General features: G+C 42.5%; 1 protein-coding gene across 3 annotated transcripts in view; it reads right to left on the reverse strand.

The window, feature by feature from the left end:
- Nucleotides 1–407: 407 nt before the first annotated feature.
- Nucleotides 408–17,920, reverse strand: part of ASAH2 (N-acylsphingosine amidohydrolase 2) — an 89,051-nt gene continuing 71,538 nt past the window's right edge. For 2 of the 3 annotated variants that reach the window (XM_042908695.1, XM_042908696.1), the window contains 7 exons: nucleotides 17,498–17,537; nucleotides 16,377–16,472; nucleotides 13,202–13,297; nucleotides 11,006–11,152; nucleotides 6,016–6,075; nucleotides 2,578–2,666; nucleotides 408–620 (listed from right to left, as the gene is read on the reverse strand). In XM_042908695.1, coding sequence (XP_042764629.1) covers nucleotides 431–620; nucleotides 2,578–2,666; nucleotides 6,016–6,075; nucleotides 11,006–11,152; nucleotides 13,202–13,297; nucleotides 16,377–16,472; nucleotides 17,498–17,537 — 718 coding nt within the window. In that variant the 3' untranslated portion in view covers nucleotides 408–430. The remainder of the gene's footprint in view (nucleotides 621–2,577; nucleotides 2,667–6,015; nucleotides 6,076–11,005; nucleotides 11,153–13,201; nucleotides 13,298–16,376; nucleotides 16,473–17,497; nucleotides 17,538–17,920) is intronic. The other variant, XM_042908697.1, reaches the window with a different exon arrangement.

The raw sequence follows: 17,920 nt of genomic DNA on the forward strand, positions 1-17,920 counted from the left end.
GAATCTTAAATCCATGAAACTTCATCATTCCCATCTGCAAAATGAAGACTCCAACTACATGAGCTCTTTAAACTTTCCCAGCCTAACACTCAATAATTCTATAAATAAATACTTGAACCACTGTTCACACATCTTCAGCCACTCTTACTAACTTTTCAGAGGTTTTATATCGAGGGGAACTGTCCCTTCAAACAGTTGCAAGGCCCCGAGGAAAATCATGTGTTAGGCTCTAGACCACCAGTCACACACACACACACACACTCACACACACAGACACACACACACACACACCTCTGTCCCATTCACAGGAAACTATCTGTCCTCAAACAGGGACAATTATAGAAGTCATCCTAATTGTTTACATTCGTGTGAAATCATTTTTATAAATTAGGGAGGACAGCCACGCGTTAAATTATTCGTCAACTTTTCATTAACTAGTTACAACTTCAAAGGCGGAGGAAGTGCTTTCAAATGGAAGTATGACGGCCGGCTTGAGAAAGTCCTGTTTCCGATGGTGTCCGAAGTATCTCATTCTGTAGATTCCAGGCTGGGCAGTACCCGGAATATGCCATTGTATCGTCGCATTGCTGTGACCCAGCAATCCCTTGTGCCAATAGAAACTGTTGGTAGGAAACAAACAAACAAACCAAGTTTTACTCTTAAAAAGGTGTGATTCAACAAAGGTAGGACTGGTCATTATATGAACATTCAGGGAGTACCAACCGTAAGCCAGGCACTCTCCTAGATACTGGGAGTGCAGCAATGAACAAAACAGGGACAAATACTTTCTAGAAGGGAACCTTTAGTTAATAGCCAGTTGTAGAAATTGTCTTGCCTGTTCTACCTTTATAACCACCCAAACCTTATCCATCCCCAAAAAGCCTCACCCGATACTCAGAACACGGATGTCTCCTGTTTGAGAATGGCTGTGGCACTGTCTCTGCCCTTGCTGTCCTCTGCTTCAACTGACACTTCCTCTCCCAGCCAGATTCATTTGTTAAAAATATCTACTTCACGAGTGCATGCGCCAGACTCTTTTCTAGAGGCACGAGGATATGGCCGTAAGCAAGACAGACATGGCTCCAAGTTCCATGGAGCTTGTGTTCTACCAGGGCAAGGGGGGGAAGAAAGGCAGTGAACGGGTAAACTGAGAAATGATTTTTAAAAGTGGTGGGTGAAACGAAACAAGTATGGCAGCGGTATCTCTACGGAGATGTTATTTAAGCTGAACCCACATGTGCCCAGAGGAAAGACATTCTAGGTAGAAGGAACAGAGGGTGCGAAGCGTTCCGAGCAGGAAAAAACGTGGTGCAGCGGAAGAGCAGAAGGAAGGGGCAGCGAAGTGTGACACAGGGGCTGAGGTCACAAAAACAGACGGAGTCAGCTCACACGAGCCCTTGTTGACCACCTCAAGCGGCTGAGATACTCTTGCAGGTAAGTGAGATAGAGTGGGTGACTGACTGATAACCCCAACTGTGTAGACAGTAAGTTCCCTGGGTGGAGAGAGTATTCTCAACATTCTGCGTGTTTCAGCGACGGGCCCTGTGCTCTCATGACAGAGGTGACATTCCAGCTGCTGCTGAACAAGGCAGAAGCAAGCCTATACATATCCTCAGTGTTCACTGCTCACTGCTGTTCCGATTTGGGGCTTTTGAAAACAAATCATGCTTTTTTATCGTCTGTATAATCTTATCTTAACCCTAAATATGTATTTATTATTTGTTTAAAAATGATCTGTGCCCGAGATTCCTAAACATCCGAGGAAAATTGCGGCCCAGATTTATGTCTGGCTATCACAGGGGCCCCAGCACGGTCCCATCTCTATTTTCAGTTAACCACGTGAAGGAAACCAACACGCAACTAATGACCTAATCTAGGGTGATGTGAGTCAGGTACAAGTTGCCAAAATTTTTGCCCACTCCCCTGCCACTGTCCTGCGGTGTGAAATGGATGCGCTCGGGAACAAAAACATTTTCTTATCTCAGATGCCACTTGCAAATCTTCAAAATATTTATTCGGCTCAGGGATTTGGTAACGAAAACACAGAGATACGCCTCTCCGAGGAAACTCCAGAAGCAAATTCTTTCTCACTGGAGTCAGGAAAAGATAAACACTCAAGCTTCTCGTGTGTTAGTAATTCCAATGAAGAATCATTGGCCACGTATAAACATGTAATCATTTTGCCCATAGACTCTTGTTATTTTCCCAGAAGGAACTGTCAGGCCCTACAGAGGCCCGTGTGCCTCGCGACCCATTTGCAAGAATGGCTGAGGCTAGCCAGCCTTCAGGGGTAATGTCCGTGGCCGTGGAAAAGAACAAAATTAACAGATGTTTAGAAAAATGGAGGCCACAACCTCATTAGCACCTCTCCTGACAGTAGCACATGTCCCACTGTTCTGCAGGGAAAGAGAATCCAAATGGAGTCGAATAAATCCACTAAATATGGCCAGAAGGCTCCATAGGAATTTGATAGCAGTAATTTCCGGCCTGGAGCCCGTGTTCCCATTTGTCTTCCCCGCTTCACTGACCGACTGTTCCCATGGCTTGAAAGACAAAATGTCCAACAGGCGAGCTCACCGTGTCTCCCAGGAGGCGTCGTTATGTACTATCCGCCACGTTGCTGATGTGGCCTCGTATTTCTCGACAGTGAGGAAGGTCTGATGGGTCTGAAACGCAATTGACACATTTGATGAGACCCCGCACAGTCATGAAAGGTGCCTGCCTGTAAGTACGTCCTTGTGGTCTGTAGGCTGAGCTGCCAATACCTTGTGTGAAAACGTATTAGAATTTCGTCCATATTCTCAGGTGCATCTCTCTCTACATTCCGTGCTAGGTCTTCAGAATGTCACTTTACCCATGCTATTACACACCATGACTTTCTTTTTTTTTTTTTTTTTTTTTTTTTTAAGAAAAGTGAATGGACCATAATTTTAGAGCTGATAGCAAATTTTGCAAACCGGGGCAGAGAAGAGACCGAATAAAACTCGAGATTCTAAAAAAGGCCTAAGTCAAGCCTTTTCAAGACATGTTTATTGATCTATATTCCAAGACTTTCTCTTGTCATTTCAAGACGTAGGAGGGAAAATGGGAATGTTTCTTCATCTTTCCATCTCTGGGTAAATGAATTATTAGTAAATATGTCTCCCAAGTGAAAAGAATTGAAAATGATGCATAAACCTTCCCCGTCTTAGATGCTGAAAGCAATCCCTATATTTTGTCATAATGGATTCCTAGAAAGCACATCACGAGCAGGTTTCATTCCCCCATTGGAAAATTGCGATAATAATTCATTTCAGACCAACAATTCAGCTTCAAATACAGTGCAGATTTGATATAACAAATTAAAAGATACAGAGGCCATAATCTCTAATTTTCCTCAAAAATCTTTAGATTGTGGCCCTTAAGGGCAGGACCTGTGTCTAATTCATTTTTATCCATTACAGTCCTTTACACCTGTCACGTGTAGATGTTCAAATAACACTCTGGTGAATGGATCACTTATTTACAACTGGGCCATGGGATTATCTAAAATACTACTCAGCTGATGGGTTATATTCAATGAAGAAGTTTTCACTATGATGGTCACTTGTAAAGAGAATGGCTTCCGGCCATTTAGGGCAGAGTGACATCGGGGAGGCTGTTGATGGAGTAGGAGATAGGGTGATCCCTGGCGCACAGGTCTAGAGTGGGGACCAGAGAACGAGGGTAGGCCACTGACTATGAGAACTATGTGACTACCATTTCCCACCTCCCAACACACAGCTCCTGACACACAACTCCTGACACACAAGTGCTTCATACAAGTTACTGGATCTTTCTCTAGGCCTCAGTTTCTTCGTCTGTAACATGGGGATAATAAAATGTAACCCAATGCACAGAAGTAAGGATTGAATTAGACCGAGGTGACAACGTACACAGAGCACTTCACGTAGCGCCTGTAAAGAATAAGCAGAGGTGAGGAGGTCCCGATTACCAACAAAAGAGGGGAGTGGAAACTGTCGTGTGCTGAGTCCCAGGGCCTTCTTAGAAATTAATTCTAGGGGAGCCTGGGTGGCTCAGTCAGTTAAGCATTCGACTTTGGCTCAGGTCGTGATCTCACGGTCTGGGGGTTCGAGCCCCGTGTCAGACTCTGTGCTGACAGCTCAGAGCCTGGAGGCTGCTTCAGATTCTGTGTTCCCTCTCTCTCTGTCCCTCCCTTGCTTGTGCTCTGTCTCTCTCTCTCAAAAATAAATAAACATTACAAAAAAAAATTTTTAAGGAATTAATTATTTTCTCATTACAGTGCTCTAAGCATTTTGTTCTCCTGCTTCTCCATGGCAATAGTGACGATTAGTCTTTCTCCGCCCCAAGGATATCAAATGACAATTAATCCTGCAGTTTTGCTACCACACTTTGAGATCTCCCGAAAACAATGCTATAAACATGCAAATATTATGACAGAGTTTGACTGCCTAGAGAAATTATTGCAAACAGGTGCGTGTTGACTTTCCAAGCAGGAGAACATTTTTCCCTAATGGCGTATTTGCCAATGTCCTCTTGCCACAATTATTATCACAGCAATAATGAGATTTCAATGAACGGAAATGGAAGGCGGATTTGGAGAAAAGGCGTTTGGGGTTGTAAGTAACAATGGTCCCTGGGAAGAATGGCTCATGGACGGAATAAATGTACCCTCGACCACAATAAAAAAAAGTCTGACCTCGAAATCATTTTTGTATACTTACTCCTTTTCTTCTACAGCTTTCTTTGTTGTTTGAATTTTTACAACCAGAACATATCTAGCTGTTGCTTGGGTAGTTATAAGAACATTCTAAAGGAGTTACAGAGGAGTAAAATGAATTCATTTTATTAACAGCCATATTACATATGTGCACTTTGCCATGTGTCTTCTATGTGGATATAAAAACAGTAAAGTATGAACTGATATGTAACAAACTATGAACAATTATTACCTCTAAAAACGTTTATGGAAAGACAGGTACTTTCGAACTCTATTTTTTTTTAATGTTTTTATGTTATTTTTGAGACAGAGACAGAACACGAGCAGGGGTGGGTGCAGAGAGAGACGGACACACAAAATTCAAAGCAGGCTCCAGGCTCCGAGCGGTCAGCACAGAGCCCGATGTTGGGCTCGAACCCACAAACCGTGAGATCACGACCTGAGCCGAAGTCGGACGCTTAACTCAATGAGCCACCCAGGCGCCCCTCCTATTCTGCTTTAAAAACCTTCTATATTGCCTATTTTTACATTGAACATGTATTTCTTGTGTCATTTTTCGAGGTAAAGAAATAAATATCCAATTAGCGCCAGTAGTAAAGAGTAGGGAAATGGCAAATGCAAGATAAAGGGCTCCAACCCAGGAGGGCACCCCCCTCCACGACAGTACAGGTAGGACCAGAGGCCAGGATCCTGGAGGAGAGGGGCCAAAACAGGGGTAGGAAGGAACCAAAGATACACTTCATCCTTGGCGCTTTATTTTTCCAAATTTAGTCGGGTTTCTAAGTTGGAATACATAAATGGGATTGTACTCAAATTTATAGCTTCTCAAGAGACAGTGCAGTTCTTTCTGTATTGTGCAACATGTGAGCCTAAGCAGAGCCAGTTAAATGTTTCCCGTGTGCTTTTTTTCCCAGACTTAATTCTACATTACTGTTCCTACTGAAAAATTTCCCACACTTAAAAAAAATAAGATGAGGGGCACCTGGGTGACTCAGTCAGTTAAGCATCGGACTTCGGCTCTGGTCACGGTCTCATGGTTTGTGGGTTTGAGCCCTGCATGGGGCTCTGTGCTGACAGCTCAGAGCCTCTGTGTCTCCCTCTCTCTCTGCCTGTCTCTCTCTCTCTCTTTCTCTCTGTTCCTCTCTCAAAAATAAATACACATTTAAAAAATTTAAAAAAATAAGATGAAAATCAAGTAGGAATATTTTGTCATTATGTTGTTAACCTCTAGAAGGATTTTCAAACAAAGACTGAAAAGTGGGTTGAAATCTATAAAAAGAATCGTTGATGCTTACCTGGTTTTCTGCTGAATTCTTTGGGTTAGCGCCTACAAATATCACTTCGGCAACTTCTCCCTGAAAATAAAAACTCATTTTATGAGTTTTAATAAAAGCATTCTTTGCTGGGCTCAGATTTAGGCCATGATTTATGAAATGTTCTAGGATGCTGGGCACCTGTACAGATTTTATTCTATTTAACCAAGTGAGCTATCTTCTCAGACTATCAGAGAACATGCCCTTGCAAGAGTGGACACAGGAATTTGGGGCCAGTAAATTGCTCTACAATTTTTCGCCAGTGAATTTGCCTTTAGTATATTCAGATGTAGATGAAAACAGAGAGCTATGGCTCATGTCAGCGACAGTGCATTAAAGCTGCTTCTTCAGCCTTTGCTATTTTCTCACACTTCCCTCCAACACACATATAGGAAACGGACTGACTTACATAAGAGCGATCAAAACTTCCCACGAGTGACTTGTGCTTACACTGGCATGAACGAGATACGAGGCAGAATGACAGGGTGTGCGTCTCCCCCTTCCCCCCCCCCCCCCCGCCCCATCCCCCGCACTGGAAACAACCAGAAGAGCTGGACAGGTGTGTATTATACAATGGTTGCAGGGCAAGGAAAACAAGCAATGGAAAGAGTGATCCTAGAGTGATGGAAAACAGACACAGTGATCAACTTAACGCCTTCAGAGCGTGCCATTCACAGCACAAAGAGGCAGAGCTCAGGCAAAGTAAGGCAGCCTTGTGGGGTCCACGAAGGCCAGGAAGTCTTGCGTTGATGAGGTAGAGTGACAGACAGAAGAGGGCACCGGACAGAGGAGAGCCACAGAGAGAGAGAACTCTGGAGAGGTGTGGGAAGTTCCTCACAACTCTGTAAGACAACCACCTGAAGCCAAGAGAAGACTATGTCCGCAGAGACTGAAATTCTTACTCCCTGAAGCATCCAAGCACAAACTCTGATCAATAGTGGGCTGAACACTGAGTGAGGTAACTACGGGGGCAACACCTTGAGAGCCACACTTAAGAGAGACAGAGCTCACTAACTTAGTCAAGTTTTCGATGAGCAAACAAACAAACAAAAACAACAAGGCCAGGGGTGGAGAGGTGAGGCCAGAATCCAGAATTGCTACAATATAGCAAAACACATCCAGGATTCAACAACAAAAAATGATGAGATGTGCGTATATGAAAATATGGCTCATATTAAGAGGAAAAAGCAGCAATCAAAACTGACTTTCTGTGCCCCCAGACATTGTCATTAAACCAGACGCAAACTTCAAAGCAGCTGTTATAAGGATGTTCTGTGAACTAATAGAAATTATGTGTAAAGAACTGAAGAAATTCTTATGATGATAATGACCTAGAGAACCTCAGTGAAGAAAAGTAATTTTATTTATTTTATTTCTTTTAATTAAAAAAATGTTTACTTGTTTATTTTGAGAGAGAGAGAATGGGGGGGAGGGGCAGAGAGCGAGAGAGAGAGAGAATCCCAAGTAGGCTCCACGCTACCAGCACAGAGCCCTGTGTGGGGTTTAAACTCATGAACCATGCGATCACGACCTGAGCTGAAATCACGAGTCAGATGCTCAACCAACTGAGCCACCCAGGCGCCCTAGGAGAAGTAACTTTAAAGATGTATTAAGCATCCAATCAGATGTTTGGAACCAAAAATCACAAGTGATGTGAGAAATTCCTCAGTAAGGGCTTAATAGCAAATACGAGATGACAGAAGAGAGGATAAGTGAACTAGCATTTATCAATTACAAATTATTTTATCAGAAGAAGGGACAGAGAAAAGTGAAGAAAAATTGATAAAGCCTCAAAAAAAAACCAAAAACACATGGGCCCTCAGGTATACTGACATTCACAAAACAGAAGACCCCGAATTAGAGGAAAGAGAGAAACAAACAAAACTCTTTTTGAAGAAATAATGGATGAAATCTTCCCAAACTTGATAAACGTTACCTTGAGGAGCCAAGGAACTCAACACATCCCAAGTAGGATAATCCCAAAGTGTTTCACACTTAGATACATTGTAGCACACGGGTGGCAGAGACAAAAAAAGAAAAGAAAAGAAAATCTTGAAAGCAGTTAAGGGAAATATAACGCGTTACTTACAGGCACACCCCAGGATTAGCAATTGACTTCTCATTAGAGAGCAAAGAACAGGGCAACCGTGTGACACATTCAGAGCGATGAAAGAAAAACATTTGGCAACCAAGAACACAGTGAAATGTTCTTCAGAGATAAAGGGAAAATACAGCCCTTCCAGATCAATGAAGCCTGAGAGATTGTGTTGTTACAGACCTGCCCTTGGAGAAATACCAGTGGAAGTTCCTCATGCTGAAAGGAAATGATGCTAGATGGTAACAATAACTCAAATTCCTTAGAAACAGTAAGCAGCACCCGAAGGGTAAATACGTGGGCTCAATTCAAAATATTCTAGGGGCGCCTGGCGGGGGGGCTCAGTCAGTTAAGCCTCCCTTCCTGCCCCCATTTCCTGGCACATTTCCAGCCTTAGAATCCCCGAAGGATGGGTCTGATTGTACCTTAGTGACATGGCCTTTGGTGTGGGTTTCCCGATAGCCTCAAGGTGAGGGCTGGTGCCAGGTAATCAACTAGGTGATTAGACGGTTGAAAGGATCAAGTCCTACGCCCTGATCTCCAGGGACTGGAAAGGGGCTGGGAGTTGGGTTCATCATCAACAGCTGATGATTTAATCAGCATAAAAGTCCCTCAAGTCTAGGTTTCACCAGAGCTTCTAGGTTGGCGAATGCTTGGAGAAGCTGGTAGGGGGCCCTTCCTGGAGAGGTCACGGAAGCTTGACATTCCTCCCCTACCCCTTGCCCTCTCTGCATCTCTGCCCTCAGGCTGTTCCTGAGTCGTATCTGTGTATAACCTAGCAAGTAAACTGTTTTCCTGAGTTCTCTAAGCCTGTTCTAGCAAGTTACTTAACCTGAGATGGGGCATTTGGGGATCTCCAGTTCATAGCCAATGGGTCCGAAGCAGATGCGACAACTTAGATTCGCCATTGGTATCTGAAGCGTGAGGGGCTGGGGGGGGTCCTGTCTGTGGGACTGAGCCCTCAACCTGTGGAGTATGTGCCAACCCCCAGCAGACAGTGTCAGAAGTGAATTCAATTGTAGGACACCAATGGGGTGTCTGCAGAAGACTAAAGAATTGCTTGGCGTGGGGAGAACCTCTATACGCCTGCTGTCACAACTACCGAGTATAGAGTGTGGAGAGGAGAGACTTCTTGAGTCTCGAAAACGGCTAGAAAAATAATTAAAAATATCTATCATTTTTAAAAATCAACAGAGGAATTAGAAAAAAAAAAAGGTACACTCAAACATAAGAAGAGCTTCCAACCTTAAAAAATGAGAAGAGCAAAATAAAATCAAAGCCATCAGAAGGAAGAATACAGAACACCAGAGCAAAAATCTGTGAAACAGAAACAGAAAAAAAAAAAAAAAAAAAAAAAAGATAAAATCAATGAAGGTAAAAGCTAGCGCTTTGAAGACAGAAATTATCAAAATCAGGAAGAAAGAAAGGACATTGTTGTTGGCCCTACAGAAATTAAAAGGATTGTGAGAACCTATTATGAATTTTATCTCAACAAAGTAGACAACTTACATGAAACGGGCAAATTCCTAGGAAGATCCAAACTTTTAGGAAGATACAGATTCCTCAAGACAAATTAAATGCTGAGAAAGATACATAATTGACTCAAGAAAAAATAGAAAATCTGGTTAGGCTTATAAGGAGTAAGGAAATTGAATTAGTAAATAAAAATTTTGCCATAAAGAGAAGCCAAGGTCCATGTGGCTCTGCTGAAAAATCTGATAGAATATTTAAAGAAGAAATAATACCAATATGTTCTATGCACTTTCAGAAAATGCAGGAGGAAACCCTTGCTAACTCATTCTTTGAGACTAGTGTTTCCCTAACACAAAAGGCAACTAAGACAACATGTGAAAAGACAGCAAAAGTCCTCATGGACGTGAGTATAAAACTTCAGCAAAATATTAACTAACCAAATGCAACAGCATATAGAAAGGATTATACACCATTACTAAAGGGTATTTATTTAATATCTGAAAATCAACAAATGTGATACACTATATGAATAGAATAAGAGACAAAATCCCTCATGGTCACTTCAGAAGACATAGAAAAGCATTTGAAACAAATCCAACCTCTATTCTTAGAGGAAAGGAAGGAAGGAAGGAAGGAAGGAAGGAAGGAAGGAAGGAAGGAAAAGAGAAAAAAATTGGCCTACAAGGGAACTTTCTCAACTTGATAAAAGGCGTCTACAAAAATCATAAAGAAAACGTCATACTTAATGACTAAATACTCTTCCTCCTAAAATTAGAAACAAGACAAGGATGCCCAGTCTTACAACTTCTATTCAACATCGTATTGGAGATTCCAGCCAGTGCAATAAGGAAAAAAAATTAAAAGCATCCAGAAAAGAAATCCAAAAAAGAATAAGGAAGCCTGTTTTTATTCACAGATGACATGATACATATGTAGAAATGTGTAAGGAATCCACATCCCCCGCCCAAAATCTACTGGAACAGATAAATGATTTAGCAAAGTTGCAGGATACAAGATCAATGTAAAATCAGTGTAAAATAGTCCTGCTTCACTTCTACAAGCTCTTCCTGTCCTTGACTTTAGAGACTTTTCTTAGCTCCAACAAATGGTTCCATGACCATCCATTAAGAAAATGAATTTTCTTCATTCATTTAAGAAAATGGAAAAGAAAAAATTAAGAAAAGAATAATTTGGATTTTAGAAATTTGATTTTACATGATGGCCACCTGAAAAATAAATATTTCCCCATTCTGATGTTTGCAGAGGCCCTGCAGAGTTAAGAACAATTTTCAAAATCATTGCTAACAGCTGGTCTGCATCATGATTAGAGGCAGTTGGTGACATTAGACAGTATCTTTCCCCCATCCCCAGACGCAGGCTTCTGGATCTCCTGGTGAGCCTTACCACTCTGTATGCAGGTTTCGCAGGCTGCAGAACATCCCCAAAATTTCTGCCTAGTGGTGCTCTATCCACAATATTGGGAATTAATGAGGCTATCAGTTGTTTGAAATATGGAGGCTCTGGACCTCTGCTCAGGTTGGCTACCGTGTCCTAGAACAGAGAGCATTTGCTTAAGGAGCACACAATGTAGAGTCAAAGCCCCTTTCCCCAGGCTCCCACCTCCCAGAAATGCCTTCATTAAAGGAAATGCCCACACACACATCCTCGCTCTGAGAGCTAAGAGCTTTAACAAGATGTGGGGGAACCTTGCTAAGACGTGAGTCTAGACATCCAGAATGTAAACTTTGGTCGCCAGAGGAAAATTTGGGTCATAGGCAACACTTTCACCCCGCCCCCCTGCCCAAGGCAGTATAGTTCAGCTATCTGAGTGTAAGCACTACTCAGGGTTAGATCCTGGGACTGCCATTCCTTAATTGTGTGACTTTGGATAGGGCCGGACACACGATAAGCTCTTTTACTTTTAAAAAGTGTTGTACCTCTCTTATCCAGAGTCAGTACCAAGTTTTCTTTTTTTCCCTAGCCCTTCTCTGTGCTCATTAAAAAAAAAAAATCAACACTCTTTTAAGTTAAAAGTTAAGATCAGCATATATCGTGACTGGTTTAACCTATGTTTTCCACATTTGTCACCTTTAATAGTGCCATCGCAACGCTGATCTCAAATTTTAAGTAGTCCTTCATAATGCACTCTAATCCTCACTTTATGTATTTAATCTTTTTCAATGGCCATAATATCGGTTGGCATTCCCATTTTGCAAGTGGGAAAATCAGCTTGGAGATACTCAGTATTCTTTTTCAAGATCGCATAGCTAATCTTAGATACAGATGCATAACATCGACTGTGACACAAATGTCTACAAAATGAACCACACTTTCTTCCTAAGTATCACTATAAAACTTGAAGATTCTATTTCTATGGGAGGAACAGTAGACATATAGTTGTAAATGAAAGTTACAACTCTGAAAACAGAGGCCATCTCTCAGGGTGGGTTATGGGTTCCTACTTTGCTGTATCATCTGAATATTCTATAACTAGTTACAGCCTTTATGATGAAAATCAAAGCAGTTCTACTTTGAAAAAAAAGCACCAGAGCTGAAGCTGAAGGAGTGTTATGATAATACAATAACGGGGTAATTAAAATAGACCCTACGTAAATACCTCCTACTGAAACTTCACACAGTCGGCGATTAGAGGAAGCAAATGGGATTGCCAATATCCAACTTTTGGACCCACAGAAACAGGTATTTCATTGTTTCAACTTGATATGACCAAGCTCTTCCTTTGAAAAGGCTTTATAGTCTGTGCTATGCCCCAATTCTTTCTCAGCCTTCACTGGGGCTTATGGGGTATTATATAAAGATCTGTTTATTATTTTATGCCCTTTATCCTGCTTGTTGAGTAATCTTCTGACACCAGAGTTAGTTTCATTAATAACTGCATCCCAGAAGAAGATGTCCATAAGTGGAGTTCTTTCAAGGAAACTTGTTTAGATGTACTTACTCTAGGTAGATGCGTGCGAATGCACATTCCAAGGTACCTGCTGTATTTCATTGCATCTAAACCTCTATTGATTATAGCAACTATTGTTTTTGAACCACCAAGAAAGTAAAAACACGCTACTAATTTTAACCATAAGATTCCTCTGATTGGAAGGTGCACCCCGATTTCAGAGATGCTACAATACGGAAAATGGGCATCTCAGAAGGAATGACCCACTCAACTCATGACGTCATTGGCAGGATCATCACCGGGATTCGAGAACACTGGTTCAACTCCCAGCTACAGTTAGAGTAAGCCCAGTGAGCTATCATCTCCAAACCAATTTGCTTATCTGAAAAGTGGGGGGGGGGGGGGGAAATGATACCGCCATATTCACGTGACGATCATGAGCATACCATGAGATAATACATATGAGCAAAGCTGTCACCACCAAAATGTATTAACTGAATCTGAATTCACTATCGGTTTCATTTCTTAGAGGTACCTCATAACTACAAACTCTTTAAATATGAAGGTTTTGAAAAAACTGAACATTTGCGGCTAAGGTTTTCTTTGGCTTTCCTCCACATCTCCCCACCCGAGACACACACACACACACACACACACACACACACGCACACACACATATGAGTTTTGGTTACCGTAGCAATGGCCTTAGCAAGGGCTCTGAAGAGCTGGATGTAAGCAGACAGGGTATGTGGTCCATAAATTGTAGAAGCTGCCTCGTATCGCTGAGCCTGCAGGAGAGGCAGGGCTGAATCATACACCGTTCTACATGCCTTGACCCATTTACAGAGGTCCCACGTCTTTGGTGAGGGGTGATACTGGACATCTCACATAATTCAAACTGGCCTCGTTCAAGATTTAATTATGACAACGGAGGGTGGACATTTCCATATACCGGCTAAAGTAAATGGCTCCCACCAACTACTTGTTAAAGGCAGTGGCTTCTCTCGGCTTCCGGTATTTGGACGACCAGCCCATCTACTCTGAAAGAGGGGAACGGCTCCTGAGCTTAAGTCTATGTTAAGTACTTGTAATATAAATGTTTGCCCTCGAGGAGCATAGCAGGAGAAAAAAACAATGAGGGAGAATGAGAATCTCAGGAACTCCTGGAGAAAATGGGTAGTGAGGATACTGACCCGAGAAGGACATTCAACCATCATGGAGCTACAAACTAGAACCAGATACATCTACTCTCCTTTAGCTGAGCTGCAAGCCTTCGGTTTTTCCACAGACTTATCAAATCTTAAGTGGATCCCATCACTCCAAATGCACCCCCTCTCCCTGCGACATTCTTCAGCTCAGTGAATGCCACCCCCCCCCCAACATCTTAGAGACTCCTCTCTCTCCCTCATCCTATATCCTGTAAATCCCCAAGCTCCCATTACCTGGCATCTCTTGAACTCTTTCATTTTCCTCTGGGTCTCCTGATTTTACTGTGGCCAAACCCTTGGCTCTCACCCGGATCATAACCACCGCTTCCCAACCAGTTCTCTGCCTCCACACTTAATCTTCCAATTGATCTTTCTACACTGCCATCCTAGTGACCTTTCTGGATCACAAATTTGATCAGAACACTCCTCCCTTGCAATGAATTCTACTTCAGTTTTCTAAAGCCTTCTTTCTGGGGCACAGCATAGAAGATGCTGCATTAACCCATGCCTCTCCATCAACTAGTCCCTGTCTCACTATCCTCCACAAACTATGGCCGCACAAATGTACCAACTCATTGCCCCCCGGACCTTTGCATGCATAGCTTCCCCAATACCGGCTCCCTCCCTAAATTTTATTTGCCTAACTAGTCCTTACTCATTCTCAAGAACTCACACAGATGTTACATCTTCCAGAAAATCTGCCAGTCTCCATTCCTCAGATGCCCAGTATAGACTAATGCACTTCCTCTCTGTTTTCATATCACCCTGTTGCATCCCTTTTACAGAAATGTGATTGCCTGCTTTTCTGTCTTTCACTAGACCATAAATCCTAGTAATCGTGAGGGTAGGGGCAGATAGTTACTTATTGTTATGCTCAGATAGTGGCTAGTATAGTATCTGTCACAACATATATCTGTGGAATGAACTAGTGAATAAATTAATTAATATTAGTCCTGGTAGGAGCGTGTCCCTAAGAGAAGCCAGTAGGGGTTCCTAACCCTATTTGTGCCTTTGGACTCCTTTGGCAGTCTGTTGAGACCTATGGACCCCTCTCAGAGTAAATGTTCTCTAAATGCATACAATAAAATACATGGTTGACAAAGAAAACCAATTAGACTGAAATACATGAATCAAACATTCATAGACCACTTTTGTGATAGCATAATGTTTGTTCTTCTTCATTGAATAACAAGTAATGTTTGTGTTTCTTGACTGAGTAATAAGGTCTAATAACTACTGTGATTTTATTTTATTTTTAATTTTTTTTAATGTTTGTTTTTATTTTTTGAGAGAGACAGAGACACAGCGTGATTGGGGGAGGGGCAGAGAGAGAGGGAGACACAGAATCCGAAGCAGGCTCCAGGATCCGAGCTGTCCGCACAGAGCCCAATGCTGGGCTTGAACTCACAAGCTGTGAGATCATGACCTGAGCCAAAGTCGGAGGCTCAACCGACTGAGCCACCCAGGCGCCCCTCCCCATCTTTCTTGAACTCTCTGCTGCTCTCCTTGTTATCTATCTCAAATCATGCTTTCCTCATCTCTTGGTATACCTGTTCCTGTCTGTTTCTGGGCCTTTCTCTCCCTGGGGTTTCCCACCCCACCCCACCCCGCTCTCCCTCGCTTTCTTCCTTCCTCCTCAAAAATGATACATTGATATGGCTTCTGTGTCTCCTCCAGTGAACTTCTTTTTCTTATTTCTCACATATTCTTCTCTCCCTTCCTACTCATAATGCAGAAATGGAATTTTTATATTCGTTACTGTTTATAGATCTATTATTCTGAATTTTCAAGGCTGTTAGACAAAACATTTAAATTCCTCTCTGATTTTTTTTTTTTTTGAGACAGAACACGAGCAGGGGAGGGGTGGAGAGAGAGGGAGACACAGAATTGGAAGCCGGCTCCAGGCTCCGAGCCATCAGCACAGAGCCCGACGCAGGGCTTGAACCCACGAGCTGTGAGATCATGACCTGAGCCGAAGTCAGAGGCTCAACCGAAGGAGCCACCCAGGCGCCCCTAAACTACTGTGATTTTAAAATAGCAACGAGAGTGAAATGTTTCCAAATCTGCAATAACTCTAGGTGATATAAAACGTGTCCGTGGTCCCCATTGGTGACCAAGTCAGAGGTACTGCTAGTGTTATCGTTGTTTGAAACGTACACTCACAATGGAAGGAAATTCTAAGTGAACGGTTACAGAGGAATGCAAAACTGGATAAACGGAAATTATTCCCATCCAGTGTACCGGTTAGGAATCATTAGTCAACAGGATCTCCTAGAAGACAGGGACTTTCAGGAGAGTCAACAGAGCTCACTGCTGCTGTCACTGGACGTTTGTCAAGGAGTAGACCGTATGCCTCCACGTGGACTCCTGAGACATGCCAGCACCCGTGCTCATTACCAAAGCCCCCGACAAAATAACTCATTTCAGAAAAAGTGGAGGTCAGTGAGGCCAGAATTCTGACTTGAACTTGGAAAGGGCAAACTCCCAGGTACAAATCCTCCCCAACACGACCTCTGGCTTATCATTCTCTCATCTGTCCCAAAACAAAATCACCACTCAAAAACCCCTTTGAGGAAGTCTAGACAGGAAACCTGCATTTGCCACCACAGTCTTGATGAGGGTAGAGTTCACTGAAGCGACGAGAACTTTTCTACTTTACCTGGTATTCTTCAAAGGTGGTAATGTAATGTGTATACACGTTGCACAGGCCTGAAATGACGGCGGTCATGTTCTGCATCCCATAGGTTGCAAATTCCTGGTGGGGGAAAGGTAGAGCCCGATAAAATTGCTCTTCGCTGTACTGTATCCTATCGGCCCAGTTATACTTAACATACAATCGTAGATGTGAATCTCGTGTAAGGTGACTCTCTTAACCTCGTTCCTAATGATCAAAACTGTTCGGCCGTGTGCAAGTACCCACGAGGCCTTGGGGAAAAGTTAGAGCCATAACTGCACTACCTGTGGGCAAGTCAGTGGATCTAAGAACATCTCACTGGTTGGTTGAATTTGCAGATATAGAATCTTCTTATTACTAAAATACAGACACTAAGCCCGTTTCCTTAAAAGGCATAATAGAAGGATACTAGCTGACCGTAGTGGTTATTTCCGGTTCTAAGCATGATTACGTCATTTTAGAACCATCTACACTACCTTCCTGAATAGGAAGAAAATCATAAATGCAGATAAAATACAGAATTCCTAACATGGATTAGATTTTATTTAGACAGAACTTCAAGATATTAAGGTACGTAAGGTTATTTACTATTTGATCTGTAAAACCATTATCAATTTTTAAATTATTAACAGATAAATATATCAATAAAATATTTAAACCGGATTATAGCTTCCTTCTCATTTTAAGCTTATTTTTATACCACTAATATTTCATATTCACCTCCACGCATTACTTCCTTTTTTATTTTTTTTAATTGTTTGTGTTTTATTTATTTTTTGAGAGCAAGAGAGACAGAGCATGAGTGGGGGAGGAGCACAGAGAGAGGGAGACACAGAATGGGAAGCAGGATCCAGGCTCTGAACTGTCAGCAGAGAGCCTGACACGGGGCTTGAACTCACAGACCACAAGATCATGACCTGAGCCAAAGTTGGATGCTTAACCGACTGAGCCTCATAGGCACCCCTCTATGCATTACTTTCAAGTGTGTGAAACTCTAGGCATCTTAGCAACGATTAATTTAAAAGGTATCAGATCGCAGGATTAGGGAATTCTTTTCCCTTCCCCAAATATAAAGGTATACATATTTTATTTCATTTTTAACTCACTGCTTGAACGGCCTCCCGAAGTCTTCGTCCAGACATGGTCCTGAGTCAAGAAAACAGAGTTATCTAAGTGGTTCCCGACTCCAAAAGCATGCAAAGACCACAGAAAAACTTGCGGCGAAAGACAGGCGGGATCCTGGCTCTTAACACAACGCGGTAAGGCACGTGCAAGCTCTGTGACGAGGCAGGGCTAAACTTGAGCCCCTTTCCCCCTGGCTGTCCCGTCTTCAGAACAAATCCTCAACTGAAAACAGATGACTTGGAGGAGGGAAAGGCCCTCTGTGAATATCACTGGCAAAGACGACGATCATTTTCCATTCGTTGACCCAAAAAAAATGTACTGTCTGTGTTCGATGTTAGTAAGAACTGAGGCAAGTTGAGAGCGTACGTGCTCCTGCCTACAAAGAATTTACCGTTTCCTTCTTT

The sequence above is a fragment of the Panthera leo genome, chromosome D2 (assembly GCF_018350215.1).
Source record: "Panthera leo isolate Ple1 chromosome D2, P.leo_Ple1_pat1.1, whole genome shotgun sequence".
Taxonomy (NCBI): Eukaryota; Metazoa; Chordata; class Mammalia; order Carnivora; family Felidae; genus Panthera; species Panthera leo.